The sequence below is a fragment of the Rousettus aegyptiacus genome, unplaced genomic scaffold, assembly GCF_014176215.1.
Source record: "Rousettus aegyptiacus isolate mRouAeg1 unplaced genomic scaffold, mRouAeg1.p scaffold_m13_p_6, whole genome shotgun sequence".
Taxonomy (NCBI): Eukaryota; Metazoa; Chordata; class Mammalia; order Chiroptera; family Pteropodidae; genus Rousettus; species Rousettus aegyptiacus.
In genome coordinates, this window is record NW_023416309.1 from 87,938,509 (window position 1) to 87,958,156 (window position 19,648).

General features: G+C 33.6%; 1 protein-coding gene and 1 pseudogene across 5 annotated transcripts in view; one reads left to right on the forward strand and one right to left on the reverse strand.

Annotated features, from left to right (window-relative positions):
* The window catches only part of RPS6KB1 (ribosomal protein S6 kinase B1), a 34,558-nt gene that overhangs the window by 14,373 nt on the left and 537 nt on the right, over nucleotides 1-19,648 (reverse strand). For 3 of the 5 annotated variants that reach the window (XR_004951279.1, XM_016143389.2, XM_016143393.2), the window contains exons 2-6: nucleotides 13,082-13,131; nucleotides 11,929-12,049; nucleotides 10,632-10,700; nucleotides 2,306-2,453; nucleotides 190-247 (exon numbers count right to left, since the gene is read on the reverse strand). Coding sequence is in view for 4 of the 5 variants with exons in the window: in XM_016143389.2 (XP_015998875.1) it covers nucleotides 190-247; nucleotides 2,306-2,453; nucleotides 10,632-10,700; nucleotides 11,929-12,049; nucleotides 13,082-13,131 (446 nt within the window). In the remaining variant the exon portion in view is untranslated. Of the gene's footprint in view, nucleotides 1-189; nucleotides 248-2,305; nucleotides 2,454-10,631; nucleotides 10,701-11,928; nucleotides 12,050-13,081; nucleotides 13,132-13,914; nucleotides 13,990-19,377; nucleotides 19,489-19,648 lie in introns of those variants that run through there. The other 2 variants (XM_016143390.2, XM_016143392.2) reach the window with 2 other exon arrangements.
* LOC118604385 lies at nucleotides 6,528-6,646 on the forward strand (annotated as a pseudogene).

The window sequence follows — 19,648 nt, forward strand, 5'->3', positions numbered from 1 at the left end:
CAAAGGAATGATGTGACCTCCAATAGCTGCCCAGTCCAAAAGCTGCTTCTCCCCCTTTAAGTCCTGAGTGACTGACTGGCTCCAGAACAATTTATTAAATCATTTGGCTGTCCACAGTGGGAATAGGGCTTTGCTTTTAATTATATGAATCATTACCTGAATCCATGCAACCACAAACATTTCACTTACCAGGCTGTATCTTCCATAAATATTCCTTCTCTTTCTAACTGCATAAATAATTCTCCCCCTGTAAAGAAAAGGAAAAGACATTTGAAATAAAGCAATCTTTATTTCCAACCCATTTCTAATGAGAGGGTTTCTGCTCTCCTCTTAACCATAATTAAAAGACATCAGCCCCTTAAAAATAATAAAAAAAAATCTTCAAAATTATAGGTTTAAAACTAAGTCCTCAGACTTCTTCTTTTAGCAGTGTTCTTATTATGTGAAATATCTAAGATTTGGAATTCTAGATTTTTATATCTATAAACTTCAAAATGTTTATAGGTTCCAGATTGGAGTTAAAGAAATCTTGATTAAAGCTTCTCTGACATTTTACCCATAAGTAGAAAAATATTAGTACATGATTAAAATCACCCTTGCAAATTAGAAAATGTCCATATTCTCATAACTCTGTCAGAAACTAGATGAACCTGGTAGTGGCCTTGTAAAAAGCATGACATGATTTGAACATCAAAATAAATGATAATAAAGGGTTATATCCTACCGAATAATCTTAGAATCCATGAATTCACAGTGATATATATCAAATAGATAAATAAAGTTTTAAAATGAGGAAGAAGGAAAGCTCTTCATTCTAGCTGAACGTCAAATAATAAATGGAGACATGATGGAATAAGAGAAGTCACTTGGCAACCATCATAATTAACTGTTTCAGGCAAGAATCAATAGATGCGAAAACTATGTGAAAGCTTGATATATCAAGATAATTACAAAGGGCAAACCTCACCAGGGTAAAAACTGGCAGATACCAACTTACACATGTGGTCAAACTTAACATCAACTTTACTGGAACAAAGTGATGGAACAAAGATACAAACATATATGTATCACGTACCTCCTAATCTGATACACAAAGAATGAAATAATGTCACTTAGATGGTCTTCCCCAAAATGCATATCCTTAATCTAATCCTGAGCAAACAATAAATAAGCCCAAATTGATACGTTCTGAAAAATAACTGGCCTGTACTCTTTAAAAATGTCAAGGTCATGAAAGACAAAGAAAGATTGAGGAACTGTTCCAGATTAAAGGAAACTAAGGAGATATTATTGTTATCATTGTTAATTCCCTATTTTTAATAATTTTAGTATAGTTATCCAAGATACTGTCACTGATTTCAGAAAAAATACACTACAGTATTTAGGAGTAAAGGGAAATCATATCTATAACACTCTCTTAAAGAGTTCATAAAAAAATTATATATGTATTCATTTGTGTATATACACAGATATATACACACACACATATATATATACATACACATAGAGAGAAAGAAGGATGAAACAAAACAACTAAAACGATAAGGCTTGGGGAAATCAAGGTGAAGGGTATGTGGGAACTATCTGTACTGTACTTATAATTTTTTTTGTATAAATCTGTAAAATTATGTCAAAATAAAGTTAAAAGAAAACAACGGCAACAGTCACAAAAAAGTTACTAAATTCTGCAGCTTTCCCTTCCATGTTACAGGCTATTGGAAAATCTGTTTTTCAGAAAACTCAAGTGTGTTTGCTGGAAAACAAACATACCTAGGATCTAGAAATGGTATGAAAAGCAACTAGTTCCTAGGAAGTAGTAAACTTTGGAAATATGGATGATTTCTAAGTAAACTGCATAATCTATCAATAAGACTACATTAAACTAAAAAAGTCTTCTGTTTTAAGATGCAATTCCCAAAATACTCAATATCTTAAACAATATTCTGAAGTAAGTTTTTCATTTCAGTTTAGAAAGAAACACTTTAATGGTTTATTTGAATTATAGTATCTTACCCAAGTGCAGTCAATTTGATGGCTCTGTATCAACGTTTGTTATTTAGTTGATTACAAAAAGATTAAGATAAAATTTTACAGATGGGAAAAAAACTTAACCTTTAAAATTTCCTTCATATTTATCTGCAAAAAGAAACACTTGGTAACATCTGAATTCCTTATGTCAGTGTATTTGTCATTTTTAAGAACTACCTGATCACATTGGGAAAAAGCATTTTTCCATTGGAAAATAATGTTTTGACCTTTTTTCTGGAGCAAATGCAAATAATTACACCAAACTGTGTGTACTGACCGCTGAGATACTCAAGGATGAGGTAGAGTTTTCCACCAGTCTGAAAGGCATAAATTAAATCCACAATGAAGGGATGTTTTACTTCCTCCAGAATATTCCGTTCTGCTTTTGTATGAGCTGTATCTTTAGCATTTCTTACTATCATTGCCTAAAGGAAAAGAGATGATCTATAAGAACAAAATTGTAGACATTTTTATTCTACAGTAACTGGAAAATCTAATTTGTGCTTTTCTTGCCAATATTAAAATATCAATCAAAGTTCCCACTAGAAATTGAGATAGGGGTAAATGCAAGACATTTACTACTTATATACAGCTGTACTGTTTGAATTTTTTGTAGTGAACATGTAAATGAAAATCTAAAGATAATTTTTTAAAAATGTAAACAGCTTATTAAGTTTATTCATATATTCATTAACTGTTGAATGTCTACCATGGCATGCTCTGGGCTCTGTAACAAGAAAGCAAAACTAACAGGAATCTCAAGTCTACAGGAGCCCAAAGTCTCAGTGAAGAGAGATAAGTCAATGGAGGTGTAAGCATAAAGTGCTATGGGTGAACAAGGAAACTGCATCTGACCTGGCAAGAGGTTTTCCTTGAGGTGGTTGTACCTAAGATGTATCATGAAAAGTTATTAAGATAAAATGTGGAAGACATTAAAAAGCATTCCCAGTGCAAAAGAGGTTTGTCAGGACACACCTAGGGATTCTATAAGTAGTTCAGTATGGTTACAAGTGGTTAGAGATTAGGTTGGAAACATAACATAGGAGGAGGTCAGGAAATGGAAGGGTTGGGCATCTAAGCAAAGATGTTTGAATCTTATCTTAGAGGCAGAGGAGAAATGTTGAAGTAAGGGAAGTAATAACATTTGGCTTTAAGAAAGGCCATTCTAGTAAAAATGTGGAGTTCCAGAAAAGAAATGACCATTTAGGAGGCCAATTTAGTAAACTAAGCAAGAAGACCTGCAACTAAGAAAATGAAAGTGGAAAAAAAAAAAAGAAAGTGTAAAGGTACATCATTAGCATTTGCTGACTAACTAGATGTGATAAGAAATAATACTACTATGGTTTCTGTGTAAGTAACAGGATAGATAATGGTGTCATTCAATAACTGGAAATGGTTCAGAGAAAATGATGCATTGTTTTGGATGTGTTAAGTTTATGTTCTAGCACTAAGTTCTGGCACACCTCCAGCAACATGAGAAAAGCATATACGCTAGGTTATTAGTTGCAACATCATTTTAAAAGTGAAATATTAAAAAAACCTAAATGCCCACGCATACCATTCGGCTGAAAACCTATGGACTACAAAATGTGTAGAAAAGCTCTACAAAGAAAGAATGAAGCAAGAAAGAAAAGAGCATTTGACATGATAATACACACAGTTTACTACTTTTTATGTAAGAGGAAAAATAAGAATATATATATATGCATCTGCTTACATCTGTAATGATAAATATAACTAAGATAAACCAAAGCTAAGGACAGTGGAAAGGTAAAAAAGAGAATGAAATTTACCTTCTGAGATATATACCTCAATGGTTTTAGCATTCATTTTTTTATCTTTTCTAAATCAAATATTACTGTGATTACAAAGATTTGGAATTCTGTACCATGTTAATGTTTAATACATTCCAAAAATAAAATTAAACAAGGATGGGGAAGAGAAATAAACTGAATATAACAAAAATACATATACGTAATTGAATATTACACTGATAATTTTACCACGTTAAAAGAATATAGAAATCTTAACAGAGCTCTCTCTAGCAAAATTTGGGACAATTTGAGGACCAAAATGAATAATGAAAGGAATGGATAACACACTAGGGAGAAAAAGTCCATACTGACACTTTTAAAACAATAAAATTTTAAAAAGAAAGTATGAAAAATTCTTATTTACAGGAGAATTATACTAATATAGAAAAAATGATAAAACTAAACAAGTCTCCATTTATAATCACCATAATAGCTGATTTGGACAATGGATGATAAAACCAGTGGATAAAGATTATTGGGAATATTCAGTCATTCCATGTATACTTGTTAATTACAAAGGGAAAAGGTATCTATACAATGCAAAGTATGGTGGACGCTACCTTAACCAAGTTACTGAACTCAATCTCACCAAAAAGTAGGACAGACTGACATATGTGCTTCCTGAGCTCATGCACTGAGGATATAATGTTCTTGCAAAAAATATTTAACCTAAATTTAAAATGTGTTTTCATGAGGAAACAATGAAACTATCCTGGACTTTTCAAAAGAATGTCAATGTCATGAAACACACACACACACACACACACACACACACACACACACACGAGGAGGGGGAGTAGGAAATGGCTCCAGGATAAAGGAAAGTAAAGAGATAGGACAATTAAATTCAGTGTGCGATCCTTGATTAAATCCTGTATAGTTAAAAACAAAACAGCTATAAAGGATATTACTGACACAATTGGGAAAGTTTAAGTATGGACAATATATTAAAAAACAGTATTGTGTACCAATGTTAAATTTCCCAAGTGTGATAATTAACTGCAGTTATGTATGAAAATGCCCTTATTCTTAGGAGATACATAGAGATAAAAAAAAAAAAAAAGTAAGGGCAAAGTACCATGATGCCTACAACTAACTTTTAAATTGTACAGCAAAAAAATAAAATTTTGAATATATATATGCACATAGAGAGAGAAAAGATGAAGGGTAAGGGGGTTGACAAAGAAAATATGGCAAACTTAACAACTGGTGATCCCTGTACTATTCTTGCAACTCTGGAAAGGTCAGAAAACCTCAAAAATACATTATTTTTAAAATGCTCAGGAGATTTGAATTTTTTAAATAAGTAATTTTGAGAGTCTGAGAAGCAAGGGACTAAAAAGCAAGATGAAAAAGTAGTAAAGTAAAATTACAGAAATCAAGGAAGCAGTGTTTGAAAATACTGTGGTCAAAAGCTTCAAGATAACAGAGAAGTAAATTTAGGATGAATTAAGTAAAGACAACTGGATTCAGCAATTAAGAAAGTGGTGGTGACCTAGGGAATAAGAGTTTCATTGAAACAGTAGACATTAAGTCAAAACATACTGAATGAAACTAAGAAAAAAAAATGACTTCTCAAGAAATTCAGCCATAAAAGCCAAAACAGGGGAAAGCCAAAAAATGGGAAAGACCTCACGTAAAAGAAAGATTTGTTTTGCTAAATATGACAAAGACATGAATACATTTAAATTTAACAAGTCAGGATAGAGAATGGAAAAGAGAGAAGTGACAGAGAAAAGACCCTGAAGAGACAGAGAGGGATGGATCCAAAACATAAAGAGAGGGGTTGGCCTGGAAAAGGAGGACGAACACATCTCCCACTATGCCTGGAAAGAAGTAAGTAAGTAAAGAAAGGTGAAAATGATGATAAATACAGTACTGGGGGTAGGCATTAATTTGGGAAGTCAAAGGGAAACACATCTGACAGCCTTGAATAGGAAGTAGGGAAGAGAGGCAGTCTGCTAAAGAAGTAGAGGAACTAACAGTAAAGGCTTTAACAGTTGTAGAGAACGGGAGTTGTCTAGGGACATGTAGAAAAATGTCTGGTGAGCATTGAGGATCCAAATAAGGTGGGGACTATGAATCTGTTTAGCAGCAATCTACAAATTTGTGTGATTTCTGCCAGTAATGCAGTAGCTAAAACACGGGGTGGGGGGGGGGGGAGGAACACTATCAACTAATCTAAATAAGATTAGGACTTTCTTAATGGAGGTCAATGGAGGTAGCAAGTGACTTAAGTGGCAGACCATGCTGATTAGGCTGGATTCAGAATAAAGCGAAATAAGAAAAGGGCTACAGATTTGAGGGGGGAGGTGGAGGGGGGGGAACCCAGAAAGGTCAAAGAACTAAAGGGCTTAAGGGACAAAGACCAAGATTATGGGAATAAAGAAGAAAGTTATTCTTCTATTTTAACCCAACATTTCAGAGGTGGAGGATATAGCCACGGGGGCTGTTAAAGTGAAAAGAAGGTAAAAACTAATGCAATTGAGATCATGAAGGAATCAGAAGGCTAGGGTATTGATTATTTATTTAATACAAGGTCAATGAAGACACCCAGGATGACCAGACTTGGAAGTGGGAGGAAAAAGACTGATAAAAGGTGAGAGAGTGGTATATGCTTAAACCTCAAAGTAGAAATGGTTTTGACCACAAGGTAAAAGAGCAACTTTAAGAATAAGCTATTAGATTCATGGCCACACCACCCTGAAGGTGCCCGATCTCATCTGATCTTGGAAGCTAAGCAGGGTCGGGTCTGGTTAGTACTTGGCTGGGAGACCACCTAGGAATACCAGGTGCTGTAGGTGTTAAAAAAAAAAAAAAAATGAATAAGCTTATTAGTTCTTCCCTTGAATTATGCAGTAAGCAGAGTGAGAGGCAACACTACATTTGTTTCGAATGCTAAATCCTAGTATCTAGCATAATGTCTGGCATATTGTAAATTCTCAATTGGTTCAATAAAAGGAATGAAAGAAGTATAACCAATATAAGAGCCACAAGCCTCTGGCCAAAGGTTCTAAAATTTACACTGTGTACCAAACTAATGCCATGAGCAACAGTAGTTTGCTTCCAGGGTGTATTTTTGTTGAAACTGGTAAGGGAGAGATATACTTGTTGGAAAGAGTCTTTTCCTCAACATTCCACCATGAGCAAACACCCAACTGGGACCATTCATATAAGTATACAATCCCAGGAGAATTGATAAATCCAGACAGACTGTCCAGATACAAACAACTCATTTAATAAAAGGGGGCACCTGGTTCTACTCTTATTTCATCTTCAAGGCTGGAAAGAGGTATATTCTTACCACAGACTCAGTTCAGGAGGGTTAGTACTCTCTGCCTCCAGGACAAAAAACCAGAAGGAAGAAACTCAAGGAGAGCAAACAGTCATCTTATCTAGGGATTTAGGAATTCAAACCCTGGACTTAACCCTAGCAACCTCTTTCTTCATTATTTTTGCTGTGAGATTTTTTAAAGACAGCAAAAAAAGAATAAGACAGTATCTGATTCTTTAGTCTGGCCTAAAGAAAGAAAAACCCCGAGAGTGAGAAGCAGTAGTAACTAAGTAAAAGGAGAGGCAAGCAAGAGAGCTAGAGCTCTTAGATGCCTGGGCCCAAAAAGAAGGCCTGACATTTAGCAGTAATTAAGTCGATGGACTTGCCAATACACCACACCTGCCCCTCAACAGTGGAAACAAACACCACCCTCCTTTTCATTACAGATACCTGTGCCAGACACATACTTCACTCAAGATACAACTATGATTGATTATGGTCATCCCTGATTATCAGAAATGAATAACCTATAGAAAGGAATGGATTACTCTAAGAATCTTGACCAGTACTTCTTTCAAGATTTCTAGAACAAGTATTATCATCCTGTCTCCAATTTCACATCTAATATGGTTTACAAATAAAAAACCATTAATATCACATGATTCCAAAAAAAAAGCCAGACAGCACAGTAATCCTGACTTACTGATGCAGAAATTTATATTCGGAATACCTAAACTGCTTCTTTAAAACAATCATCTATAAGGTGTGGTCACAGTATTTGTTTCTCAGCTTTTAAATTAAGAGGTTATGTTATACTGCTTAAGTAAAAATCAAGAAGGACCAAAATATTACAAACCCTATCATTTTTTAAGGTCATTTTGATTATATTTTAATAGTTTTCTACTAATACTTGTTTTAAGACAGTGTGATCTTTTCAGAAATCAAACCCAAACAAAAAGAATGAGAAACCAAACATACATAATTTATCTTCAATAGAACTAGGAAACATGTGTGACTCAATACTTCAAAAAGCAAAGACAGAATTGGGATAAAGCAATAATACATGACTTAAGTGGGATATGATCACTTAAATGCCTGCAAAGAGGAATGAGTCAAAGAAATTGATTCCATCTACAGAACCGTAGCAGGGTTCAAAAATTAGAGGCAAAAAAAAAAAAAAAGAAAAGAAAAAAGAAAGAAGAAAAAAATCAGAGTCATCAAGGACTGCAGAAGGTAGAGAACTAAAAATAGAGAGATTATCTGAACGTCTGTATAGAGAACATATATACCAACAAGGTTCTCATCCCCACACTATCTAGCCAGGGAACTACCATTCCGAGAGGTACCCTATGTGGCGGGGGAGGGGGGGAATGAAGGAACAGATACAGAGTGAAGTACTAAAGTAAAAACTCAACTTCAGTGAAAATCTGCATGTTGAAAAGTGAGATTTCCATCTCTTCTCTCTCAGTCGGCTCCAAAGTGCTTTTTCTAGGCAAAGGAATAGAGGATCTTTCTCAGCCCCAACTTATCCATACTAGAAGAAAGACCTAAAGACGCTGATATACGGAGGTTCTCAGTCAATTGCCAGGTAAGCACATGTCTACACTGCAGAGAATCTCAGAATACATAAAACTTCTAATTAGCTTTTCAGAGTTCCACTCTTAAATATGATCAATGAAGCATGCCAGACTTCTAAGAAAGCCTTTGACAAGGAAGAAAAAGATTAAATCAAAGTAAAAAAAAAAAACTTAGAAAAATACACGATGCATGGAACAAAAGAACATTTTAAATAATTATAATTAACCCTCAGAGGGATAAGAAAAGATACTATACTTCTAAAACAGGTTGTTATAAAAAGAAAAACAGCAAAAAGAACTCTGGGGAACTACAAATATGATAGCTAAAAATAAATCAGTAACAGGATTAGAAAACAAATTTCTAGAAAAATCTCAGAAAGTAAACAAAAAGACAAGGAAATTGAACAAATAGAAAAGCTGAGAAAAATAGATGCTCAAGCCAGGTGGTCCAACATCTAACGAACTGCAATTTTAAGACAAGAAAACAGTAGAGGGGTAAATTATCAAAGAAATCATAAGAAAATTTCCTAGAGCTGAAAGATTAAAACTTTTAAGAATCAAAGCAAGACACAGCAGTATAAAAGTTTAGAACATCATAAATAAAAGAAAATATTAAATATCGTCAAAGACAATCAAATCATAAAGGATTGGGATTCAGAATGGCAAGGGACGTCTCAAAGCTAGACCAAAATGGAGCAAAATCCTGAGTGATAATTATTTTCAACTTCAAAACTGTACCCAAACAAATATGAGAGTATAAGAAGGATATTTTCAAATATGCAGTATTTCCAAAAAAATTATCTTGATGCAAAGATTACAGAAGGTGGGAGAAAGCAAGGGAGGATTGGATTATGGAAGAGTTAACAAGATTATGTGTTCTTTTAAGGGTGATTTTTCTTGAGGGGTCTGAAAAGAAGTATTTCAAAAGTGTGTTAATCTAGGTACACAGATACAATTAACAGGGCTTGCTTAAGGCAAAGATAAATCTTTTACTAAAGTTACATGCCTGGGGTGTGACTACTCACTGTGACATGCCCAGTTAGGAATTTATGATCAGATTGCCCTGTCAAGTTACTTTGCATAGGACCCCTTTTTTGTTCACACTATGTATGGTGTCAGACGGGTACTAGACTTACTGAGGTGATCACTTTGTAAGGTATATAAATGTCTAATCACTATGTTGTACACTTGAAACTAACGTAATACTGTATGTCAAGTGCAACTAAAAAATAAATTAAAAAAAAAATTTATCTTCATGCATCCTTTCTCAGGAAGCCACTAGATGATCACCAAAACAAGGGAACAAGGACATAAACTATGAAAAAGGAAGATATGGGATCCAGTAAACAAAGGGGTCCAATGTTGAAGGAGCCAAGAGGATTCCATGCATTGTGGTGAAGGGAAAGTCCAATAATGACAACTATGTCTTGGGAGCTATTGGTACAGAAGGTTTCTATGGGACGTCTCTAGAAAAATAAATAGAACTGATAAATTATCTAATAAGTGTGACCATAGAATATTGGCCTGAAAAGTGTTTTACAGAATTGTTGGAAAGTATAAGAAGACAATAGTAGATTCAATGAAATCAAAGCAAAATGAGAGGATGAGAAGAAGTGAGGAAGGTGTAAAAAGAGTAAAATAGGAAGTCAATACATAATTTTACAACTGCTGAATTAAGCAACAGCATTATATGCTTATTACTTAGACATATGGAGACCAGAACAAAGAGCTAAGAGTTACCTCAGAGAACTGAAAGAGCTCTCCTTTCCATTCTCACCAAGCAGAAATAAAATGGAAATAATAATCAACATATCTCACATTCTAAGATTTACAATTATGTTAAGAATAAATTTTTTGACTAAGAATTTTAGGCCAAAATGTGGATTTTATAGCATTTAAGAATATAGTTTGGAGAGGAAAGAGGGGGGAAGAAATCACCTTTTTAAGCACCTTCATGGCAAATATTTTCCCAGTATTTGCTCCTGTTACTTTTCGTACTTGAAAAACCTGTACAAAAAAAAAGTGTTTGTGTTATTAAAGGCTAAACTATGCTAGTCACACTCCCCTTAATTCCTATTTATAAAAACAAATGGTACGGTAGTTCATATTCTTACAAAAACTAGTACCAGGAAGGGCTATGTGCAAAAATGAGGAGCTCAAAGAACAGACTAAATTAAAGATTTAGTAGTGAAATGTTACACAACATGAGACTGTCCCATTTGGTCTGCTGACATCTGGTGGCAAAGTTGAGTAATGATCATCTAATGATGAGCACTCCATGTTACTTTGTACATAAAATCCAAGTTTGCTTAGAAAAAGCTATACTCAGGGTTCCCAACACCAAAATACCAAACTTAAAAATTACAAAATATTCATAAATTTCTTCAAAGGATGCCACTGTTCTTGCTTCACATAAAACTGTTTAATAATAGTTGACAAGAATTACCATTTACTTATTCCTTGAAACAGCTTGCTATAAAACATTTTCATGCAACAACTAAAATATGTAAGACTCAAAGTACATGTGCCACACACATCCAAGATGATGAGAACATAATAGAATGTGTCCTAAAGCCTAAGAATAAACTACAAATGGCATGCTTTGCAAAAATTAACACTACACAATAAATAATTCTCAAACGTAATCCTAACTAAAATGTTATCCAAGTTGTCCTTTGAAAGAGCATGGCTAGGTATAAATTTTCTCAGGCAGACCATACAAAGATGAGGTCTTAAATTAGAAAATCTTGGGTAAAACTACAAAACTAAGAAGTTCTACTTATTTTTTCTTGTCTCTCACACCCTTCAACTTCCCTAACTCTATTGCTCTAGATACTGCAAATCAAAGAAAACCAATTCAGATTAAGTTCTCACTAACAGATAACAACTTAATATGCCATGCCTCTTGAAAGTAAAGAGTATTTTGTTTTTTAAGAGGACACCTATAAAGGGTACCAACTAACCAAAGGAAGAAAAGAATCCTCTAATAATAGACTATGTCTAGCAAAGTTGTCTATTTATTTATTCAGCAAATAATGACTGTCTACTACATGCCAGGCTTTTACTTGTATAGTGGTAGGAGAGAACTACAGTACATCCCTCATATAGTACAGGGCAAGTGATCATATCCTTTGCTGACAGGTAGCAAACAAAAATTGAAGAAGACTAAAACCAGGGAATAACAATCATTCTATCCAAGACAGACAACAGCTCTCATTTCAAAAATACTTCCTACCTTTCCATAGCCCCCTTTACCAAGTACCCGAAGTAGCTCAAAACATTCTGGTCTGATTTTTTCTGGCCCTCTGTTCACACTAGTTTCTGAGATTTCAAATTTCTCACAATGTTCCATGCCACTGGGGAGAAAAGCAAAACCAAATTTGCAAAAAGTTAAATTACTTTCAGCATACTGTTACAAAGAAGAGAAAGAGAAATGTAATCCAATTTAGTAAAAGAAAGAAAAGTACCTAATAGCAAATTTCGTACCTGTGCTCTTAGTTAAAACTAATGATTCGATGACATGGTATGTCAAGATTAAGGCAGTTTGATAAATTACTTACTTATCTGTTTGTTTATGTAATGTACTATCAATTATTTTCATAAGCATCAAGCACCCCCAAACTAAGATAAATTAGAACAGGTTTATGATGTTGACAAAGGAAAAAGTCTTCCAGTTATTCACATTAAGTTCATTTAAAAAGTCTATAAGATTAGGTATTATCCAACCTCATTTGGCAACTCTAGCAGAAAACCTGGGAGCTTCTAGAAGTACCAATTAGTTCAAGTCATTATGCTACAAAAATTCTTGCTGATAAAATATATTCACGTATCTTTCCATATCTGCTACGAGCTTGATTTAAAGACTCCAAAAGGGTGGCAATTTTGCCTGACACTTTCAGTGCTTTCTATACGAGTGATCTTCTCAGTCTCCCTATAACCCAAGAGTTGGGGTACAGAGTGGATTAATCACCATACTCACCTAATGGAGCTTGCCTAAAATGACTTAAGATTGCACAAATCTCTGTTTGAATAGTGTATTACAAAAAGAACAAAACTATTTGACTTTTGGGGGCATTTCTAAAAAATTTATTTTTCAGTAACAAAAGGTGATTCTCTATTTTAAACTAAGAAAAATCCCTAACCCACTCAGACTCATATTCAGTTCACTCTAAATTTTAATGAATATCTTTTTTCTCAAAAGCCAAACATGATCTCAAACCTCTGGATATGTTATTATATTGGTACCAAACTCGACAAACCAAGTCTTTGTATATATAACTACATATTTCAGAACAGGTTACTGGAATCACATGATGGCTAAAAACTGGAGCTGATATAACCTACTTGTAAGAAAGACAACACAATGAAATCTTTTCATATAAACTTACAGTTCATATGGTCCAACTCCCCCATGGTCCATGCTTTCATTTAACTGACCCTGAAAAATATGTTAAAGTTTTAAAGATAAATAATCTCACAAACATAAAACAAAAACATTTAATGCTTTACCCCATTACTAAAAGAGAATAACAGATATCAGATTAAAAATTCTCTATACCTTAATAACAGATAATGTGGTGATAAACACAAATAAAGTACACAAACAAATGCCATGGAGATTTCACTTCTAATTTTATATGACAACTCAGCTACAGATGTTACTTACTCATCAATGACCTAAAAATAAAACCAGGTGATTTTTCCTTCAAAAATTTCATTTATTCAAAAAATATATTATGCATATTAAGAACTAAAGGTACTATATTCTAGTATGACTTACTAAATCTAATGATTCATACAAAGTACTGTTCTGATACATAAGACTAACAAAATACTAAAAGCCTTATGTAATTAAAACCTAACTAAGCCTAAGGTAACCACAACCAGTCCAAGATATTGTAGCATACAATGTGGTTGATCAAAGCAAAATAATTAAGCAACGTTCTCAAATTGTTAAGAGTCATGTTGGACAAACATTTATTCAGACCACAGTATAAATGGATGCAAAATTTAATTAACCTGCTGTATACTAACAATGAACAATTCAAAAATGAAATTAAGAACTCCATTCACAATAGCATCATTAATAAAATATTTAGAAAAAAATTAACAAAAGAAGTACAATACTTGTACACTTGATAGCTATAAAAGAGTTGAAAAAAACTGAAGACATTCCACATTCATGGATCAGACAGCTTAAGATTAAGATAGCAATACTAACCAAATTGCTCTACAGATTCAACTTAATCCTATCGAAATCCCAGGTTCCTTTCTTGCAGAAATTGACAAGCTGATCCTAAAATTCATATAGAAAAGCAAAGGACCCAAAATAGTCAAAATAATCTTGAAAAAGAAGAACAAAGTTGGAGGACTGACACTTCCTGATTTCAAAGTGGTAGCAATCAAGACGATGTGGTATTGGCATAACACAGTCATAAAAATCAATTAAATAGACCTGAAAGCCTAGAAATAAACCTTTACCTTTATAGTCAACTGATTTTTGACAAAGATGACAAAAAAATTCAATGCGAAAGAAAAAAGTCTTTCAATAAATGGTGCTGGGACAATTGGATATCCACATACAAAAAATTAATTTGGACCCCTACTTCACACGATACATAAAAATTAACTCAATAGATCATGGACCTATATGTAATACATAAAACTATAATATTCTTAAAAGAAACCTAAGAGGGAGTAAATCTTCATGATCTTGGGGTGTACAAATATTTATTAAGACATCATCAAAGGCACAAACGACTAAAGAAAAAATCAATAAATTGGACTTGTTCAAAACTTAAAACTCTTGTACTTCAAAAGACATTATCAAAAAAGTGAAAACTCACAGAATAAGAATATATAAAAAATTTCTACAACTCAATAATTAAAATAAACGAGATAACCCAATTTTTAAAAGACAGGATAGGATTCACAAATACATTTTTCCAAAAAAGATAATACAAATGGCCAATAAGCACATGAAAAGACACTCAACATCGTTAGCCATTATGAAAGTACAAACCAAAACCATTCCAAGATATCACTTTATACCCACTAAGATAGCTAACATGAAAATGACAGAAAAATAACAAGTTTGGCAAGAATGTAAACTGGAACCCTCATACACGCTGTCAGGAAAGTAAATGGCATAATCGCTTTGGAAAAGTTTGTCAGTTTCTTCAAAAACTAACCATAGACTTACCATATGATCCAGAAAATCTACTTCAAGATTTCTACCCAAGAGAAATGAAAATATATGGTCCACAAAGATAGAGGCACAAATGTTCACAGCAGCATTATTCCCAACAGCCAAAAAAATGCAAACAACTCAAATGAATATCAACTGAGAAACTGATAAATAAAATGTGGTTGATCCATGTAACAGAATACTATTTGGCCATAGAAAGGAATGAAGGAGTGAGTGATACGTGCTACAACCTAGATGATCCTTAAAAACATTATGTTAAGTGAAAGAAGCCAGACAAAAGGCCACATGTTGTACAATTTCATTTATACAGAATGTCCAGAAAAGGCAAATTTATAGAAATGAAGGCAGACTTGTGGTTACCCCAATGGGGCTAAAGGTGGCAATGAAACTGTAAATGGGCCCTAAGTTTCTTTTTAGGGCCACAAAAATGTTCTAAAAGTAAATTATGGTGATGGTTATATAACTTGATATACTAAAAGTCACTGAATTATAAAAATAATAACTTACCAGGAGAAATTCAGTTATATTAATATTAAAATACATATGGCTTTACATTGAGTATTCTTGAATATGGTCTGATTATGAACTCTTTCAATTTATACAAAAGGATATCACTTAACTGAAAATGGGCTCTAAAATAGAAGTTAAGTTTTTGTTGAAAATTTAAAATAATTAAAAAAAAATTTAGTATTTTAAATATTTAAAAATATTTAATATTAACATATCTCTACAAAGGTACCACTACACAGTCAAGATACACAAAGATGGTATTCTTACACTATGAATGTGCCAATGCCCAAACAAGTTTTTAGTCATAACTTGCTCATGGTGTGAACAAGATGACATTTAACACCAGGGATGTATGCATCATGATTGGACTGAAGAATATGGATGGGACAGTATCAAGGGAAAAAAATTCTTGCAGTTTCTACTTGAAACAGTTTCTTAGGGGCGGGGAGTAAGGGTGGTTACAGCTAAAGGTTTTTTGGTCTCTGGTGTTCCATATAATCACCCATAATGCTGTCACTTTAAGAACAAAAGACTGACTTCTCTCGGCTATAATAAAACTGATATTACATAATTGTTTCTTTCTTTAATGTTAAGTTTTACTTAATTCTAAATTAAAGACCACAGAGTAGTTAACACTGAAGCATGACTTTGAAGCCACCTAGAAATATATGCCTGTGGCTATGTTTCATTTCCGGAACTGGCCAGGCCTATATTACCACCTGCATCTATGTTTATAACTTCCTACAGTTACCTTCTGAAGCATTCTTTTCTGCTACTCAAAGTTACTGTTAGAAAAGTTTCACACCAGAAGCATTAAACTAACATTACATAATACATACTGGCAACTTTTTTTTTTTTTTTCCGGAATCTATCCAGATTTTTTTCTGCTGCTTTAAGCTTTATGACCCAACAAATGCTTTTTTGGTAAACCACTATGATTGACAAAGTGGAATCCTGCTCATCTAAGTATTATACAAGATACACTGTTTCAAACTGGCCTATCAGAATGACTATTTGCAGAGTTTTAAATTAAAATTGTATATAAATTCAAGTTAATATGCCTCAAGTCCCAATGAAAGAGCTCACTTTATAAAAAATTAAATAAATTGTTACAAAATAGGTGAACTATTCTTAATGCAGGTATTCCTTAAACTGCTTATCCACTTGCCTGGCTGTCCACAGACATTTCCTTATAATACAAAATTAAGTAACTCAAATGAGTGGGAATAAAAGGATGAACCCTGCCCAAAATCTTGGGCTACTTAAAAATGCTTTTTGATAAGTATCTATTACAAGCAAGATAAGCACTGATAATGAGATTTTTCTCTATAATTTTTATAATAATGAATATTTATATATATACTATCTATGTAGCACCGTTTTCTCAAAGCACTAAAAATTTTTAAACTTTTTGCTTATAAAAATCTGATACCCCAATCTGAAACTTGTGCAATAAGTTCTGTGATTACTTCAAATTTTGAATTAGTAGAGTAAAAATTGAGGATTTTTACTATTGCATTTCAATTTTCTATTACTCTTTTAATTCTGTGTCTCCACAGAATGCAGAGGTTTCCAACCATTTCAAAATGTAATGAAAATCTCTAGAGGAAAACTTTCCCTCAAATTATACCATCACCAATAAACCAAAAAAAAAAAAAAAAAAAAAGACTTAAACTCAACCCCTCCTCAAAAAACCCTCTTATCCATTGGTTTTAAAATAGTCCTCAGAAGTATTCAATCAGTGTCTTTTTTTTTCAGTTAAGTAGCAGACATTCAACTTTATGCATAAATGTACTAAATTACTCTCCTCATCTTCTACTCACTGAAGAATTAATGATGCTATGTAAATACTTATACTTAGTAATACAGATTCACTCAGTGTACTATACCTAAAAAGGCATATATCCCTAAATAGGACCAATGATTTAATTTTTTAAAAAGGATACTGTAGCTTTAAAAATACAGCACTTCTTAGTATAACTGCATTTATTAAGTCTCTAGGCATAGATTAAACTTGAATGATCAGTTCCTTGGCGATGAGTAACACTGACAAGCTAAATTACCATGAACCAGCTAACTGATTAATATGCTAGGATATTTTTAAGAGTACTTTATATACTTTATCTCACATAATCCTCATTTTACAGAGAAAAAAGTGTCAGAGAGATTAAGCAATTTATTCTAGGTCACAGTCAGTGAGCTTGGCTGGAAGGATTTGAATTCACTTTTGACATACCACAAAGAGGTACATTATGAACAAGACTAGTAAATGTGGTGAAGAAGTTGTACAGTGAAGCTTGCTGAATTGAGTCAGAAGACACTACCACTAGTAATCTATGTGGTCTTGGGCAATCATCTCTCTGGCCTATACCTCAGTTTCCTTACTACAAAAATGAAGAAGTGAGGCTACTTTGTATATGCACCAATGTTTAAAAAGTTTGTGTACTAAAGGTTACACAATAGCCAGAATATGAATTATATTAGTATAAATTCACAAGTCTGATTTTTCAAAAAAAATCTAAACTTCTCTCATTTTTCAGAACTTTTAAATTTTATTTTAGAGGAACCTGTATGTCACCAAATCTCGTAAGGTAGTCAACCCAATCCCACTCCAACCCAATCCCACTGATCAAATACTTCTGACGACTATTTTAAAACCAATGTTCTGAGGCACCTCTCAGAACAACACACTCAAAAGAAACATTTGAACTCCAAAAGCACTGCTAAGATGTATTTTGCTGAAAGCTCTTCCTCAAAATCCTCTTTAATTACCTTTGCTCTTTCCCCAAAGTTCATCTCCCCAGGGTAGTGGCCACATTTCTTTTTCCTATTTTCACCAATTTCTTGGTCTCCTCTTCCACACCCTCTCAAAATCCTATTTCTTTGTACCCAGAAAAACAAATGTCCTGGAGCAGGCCAAAACCCAACGAGGTTCCACTCTATAACAGAAATCTTAATACAGTATTTTACTTCTAACCCCTTTAACTTCTCCTGATAAACCCATGCTCTAGAAAACTCTAGTTCTACTGATAAAGATTTTATAAAGCACCCTTCCTATCAAGTTTTCTCTGCCCTGCTCCAAAGCCAGTTCCATACAGAGCCAACAAAATTGATGAGGATGTGCAATATGTAATCTCATTTTGTTTCCAATTATATTTAGTATATCACATGTATGATTAAGAGGCTAACTAGAATTACATATGCAAACCTATTAAAAGTACACATCTCGATATCCATCTTCCGAACTGTGTAACTTTGATTTAGATTCATTTGATTATGAAAAGAACAATTATTTTAGCCCACTTAGCTTCTTAAAGTTTTCAAAGTTCTTTACATATAGTATCTCAATCTTTTGTCAACAAACAGGGAATAACAACTTACTTGCCAGAGTAAGAAAATTGAGTGAAGGAGAGAAAGGGTAGCTCCTTATGTAGTTAAAGCAAACATCTGACATCAGTCATTAATCCATGTACTCATCCAGGCAATAGAATTTAGAATCTAAATTACTATGAAGTTATCATAGATGATCATTTGCCCAGAATCAGTGATTTGGTATGACAACACCATTTTTGAACTTAAGGTGTAATTTGTGATTTTTCAATAAATTTATGTTGAAAAAATAATAATATTCCATAAAGAATAACAAACAACTAAGATAGCAAAGGTAAAACCAAGCTATGCATTAGGAAAAACAATTCTAAATTTAACACCCTAAATTACATCAAGGAAAGCCCTCACACCACCATTCACAAGTCTCAGTTCAAACAATTTATTTTTGGCAAGACAAATCACAGCTGTCAATGCTGGTTTTTTTCCACCCCAAAATTACATAAAGTATTTGAAAAAATGTAGACATCTTCAGCTGGGGGAAAAGTAAGTTAAAACCGCCGTGTGTCGTTATAAATGCTTTAAAAAAGAAGTCACACGGAAGGGGGTTTAAAAAAAAAAAAAAGCAAACAAACAAACCCTGGAAGATGCAGCAGAGCCCCCTTGCTCCCGAAATAAAACTCCTGGTGGCTGTAACAGCAGCGGCAGCGCTACTCCCGACAGAAGTTTTCAGCTGTCACTTCTAACAGCTGAGCGCTTCCTAGGAGAGAAGCGACAGGCCGAGAAGAGAGGTGGTTGTGGGAGGTCTGAAGATTTAATATGTGAAATCTTACACTCGAAGGGTAACCCTTCCGCACTTCACCTGCACTTACGGGACACCCAGAAGGCGCAGTCCCCCTCCCCCAACACA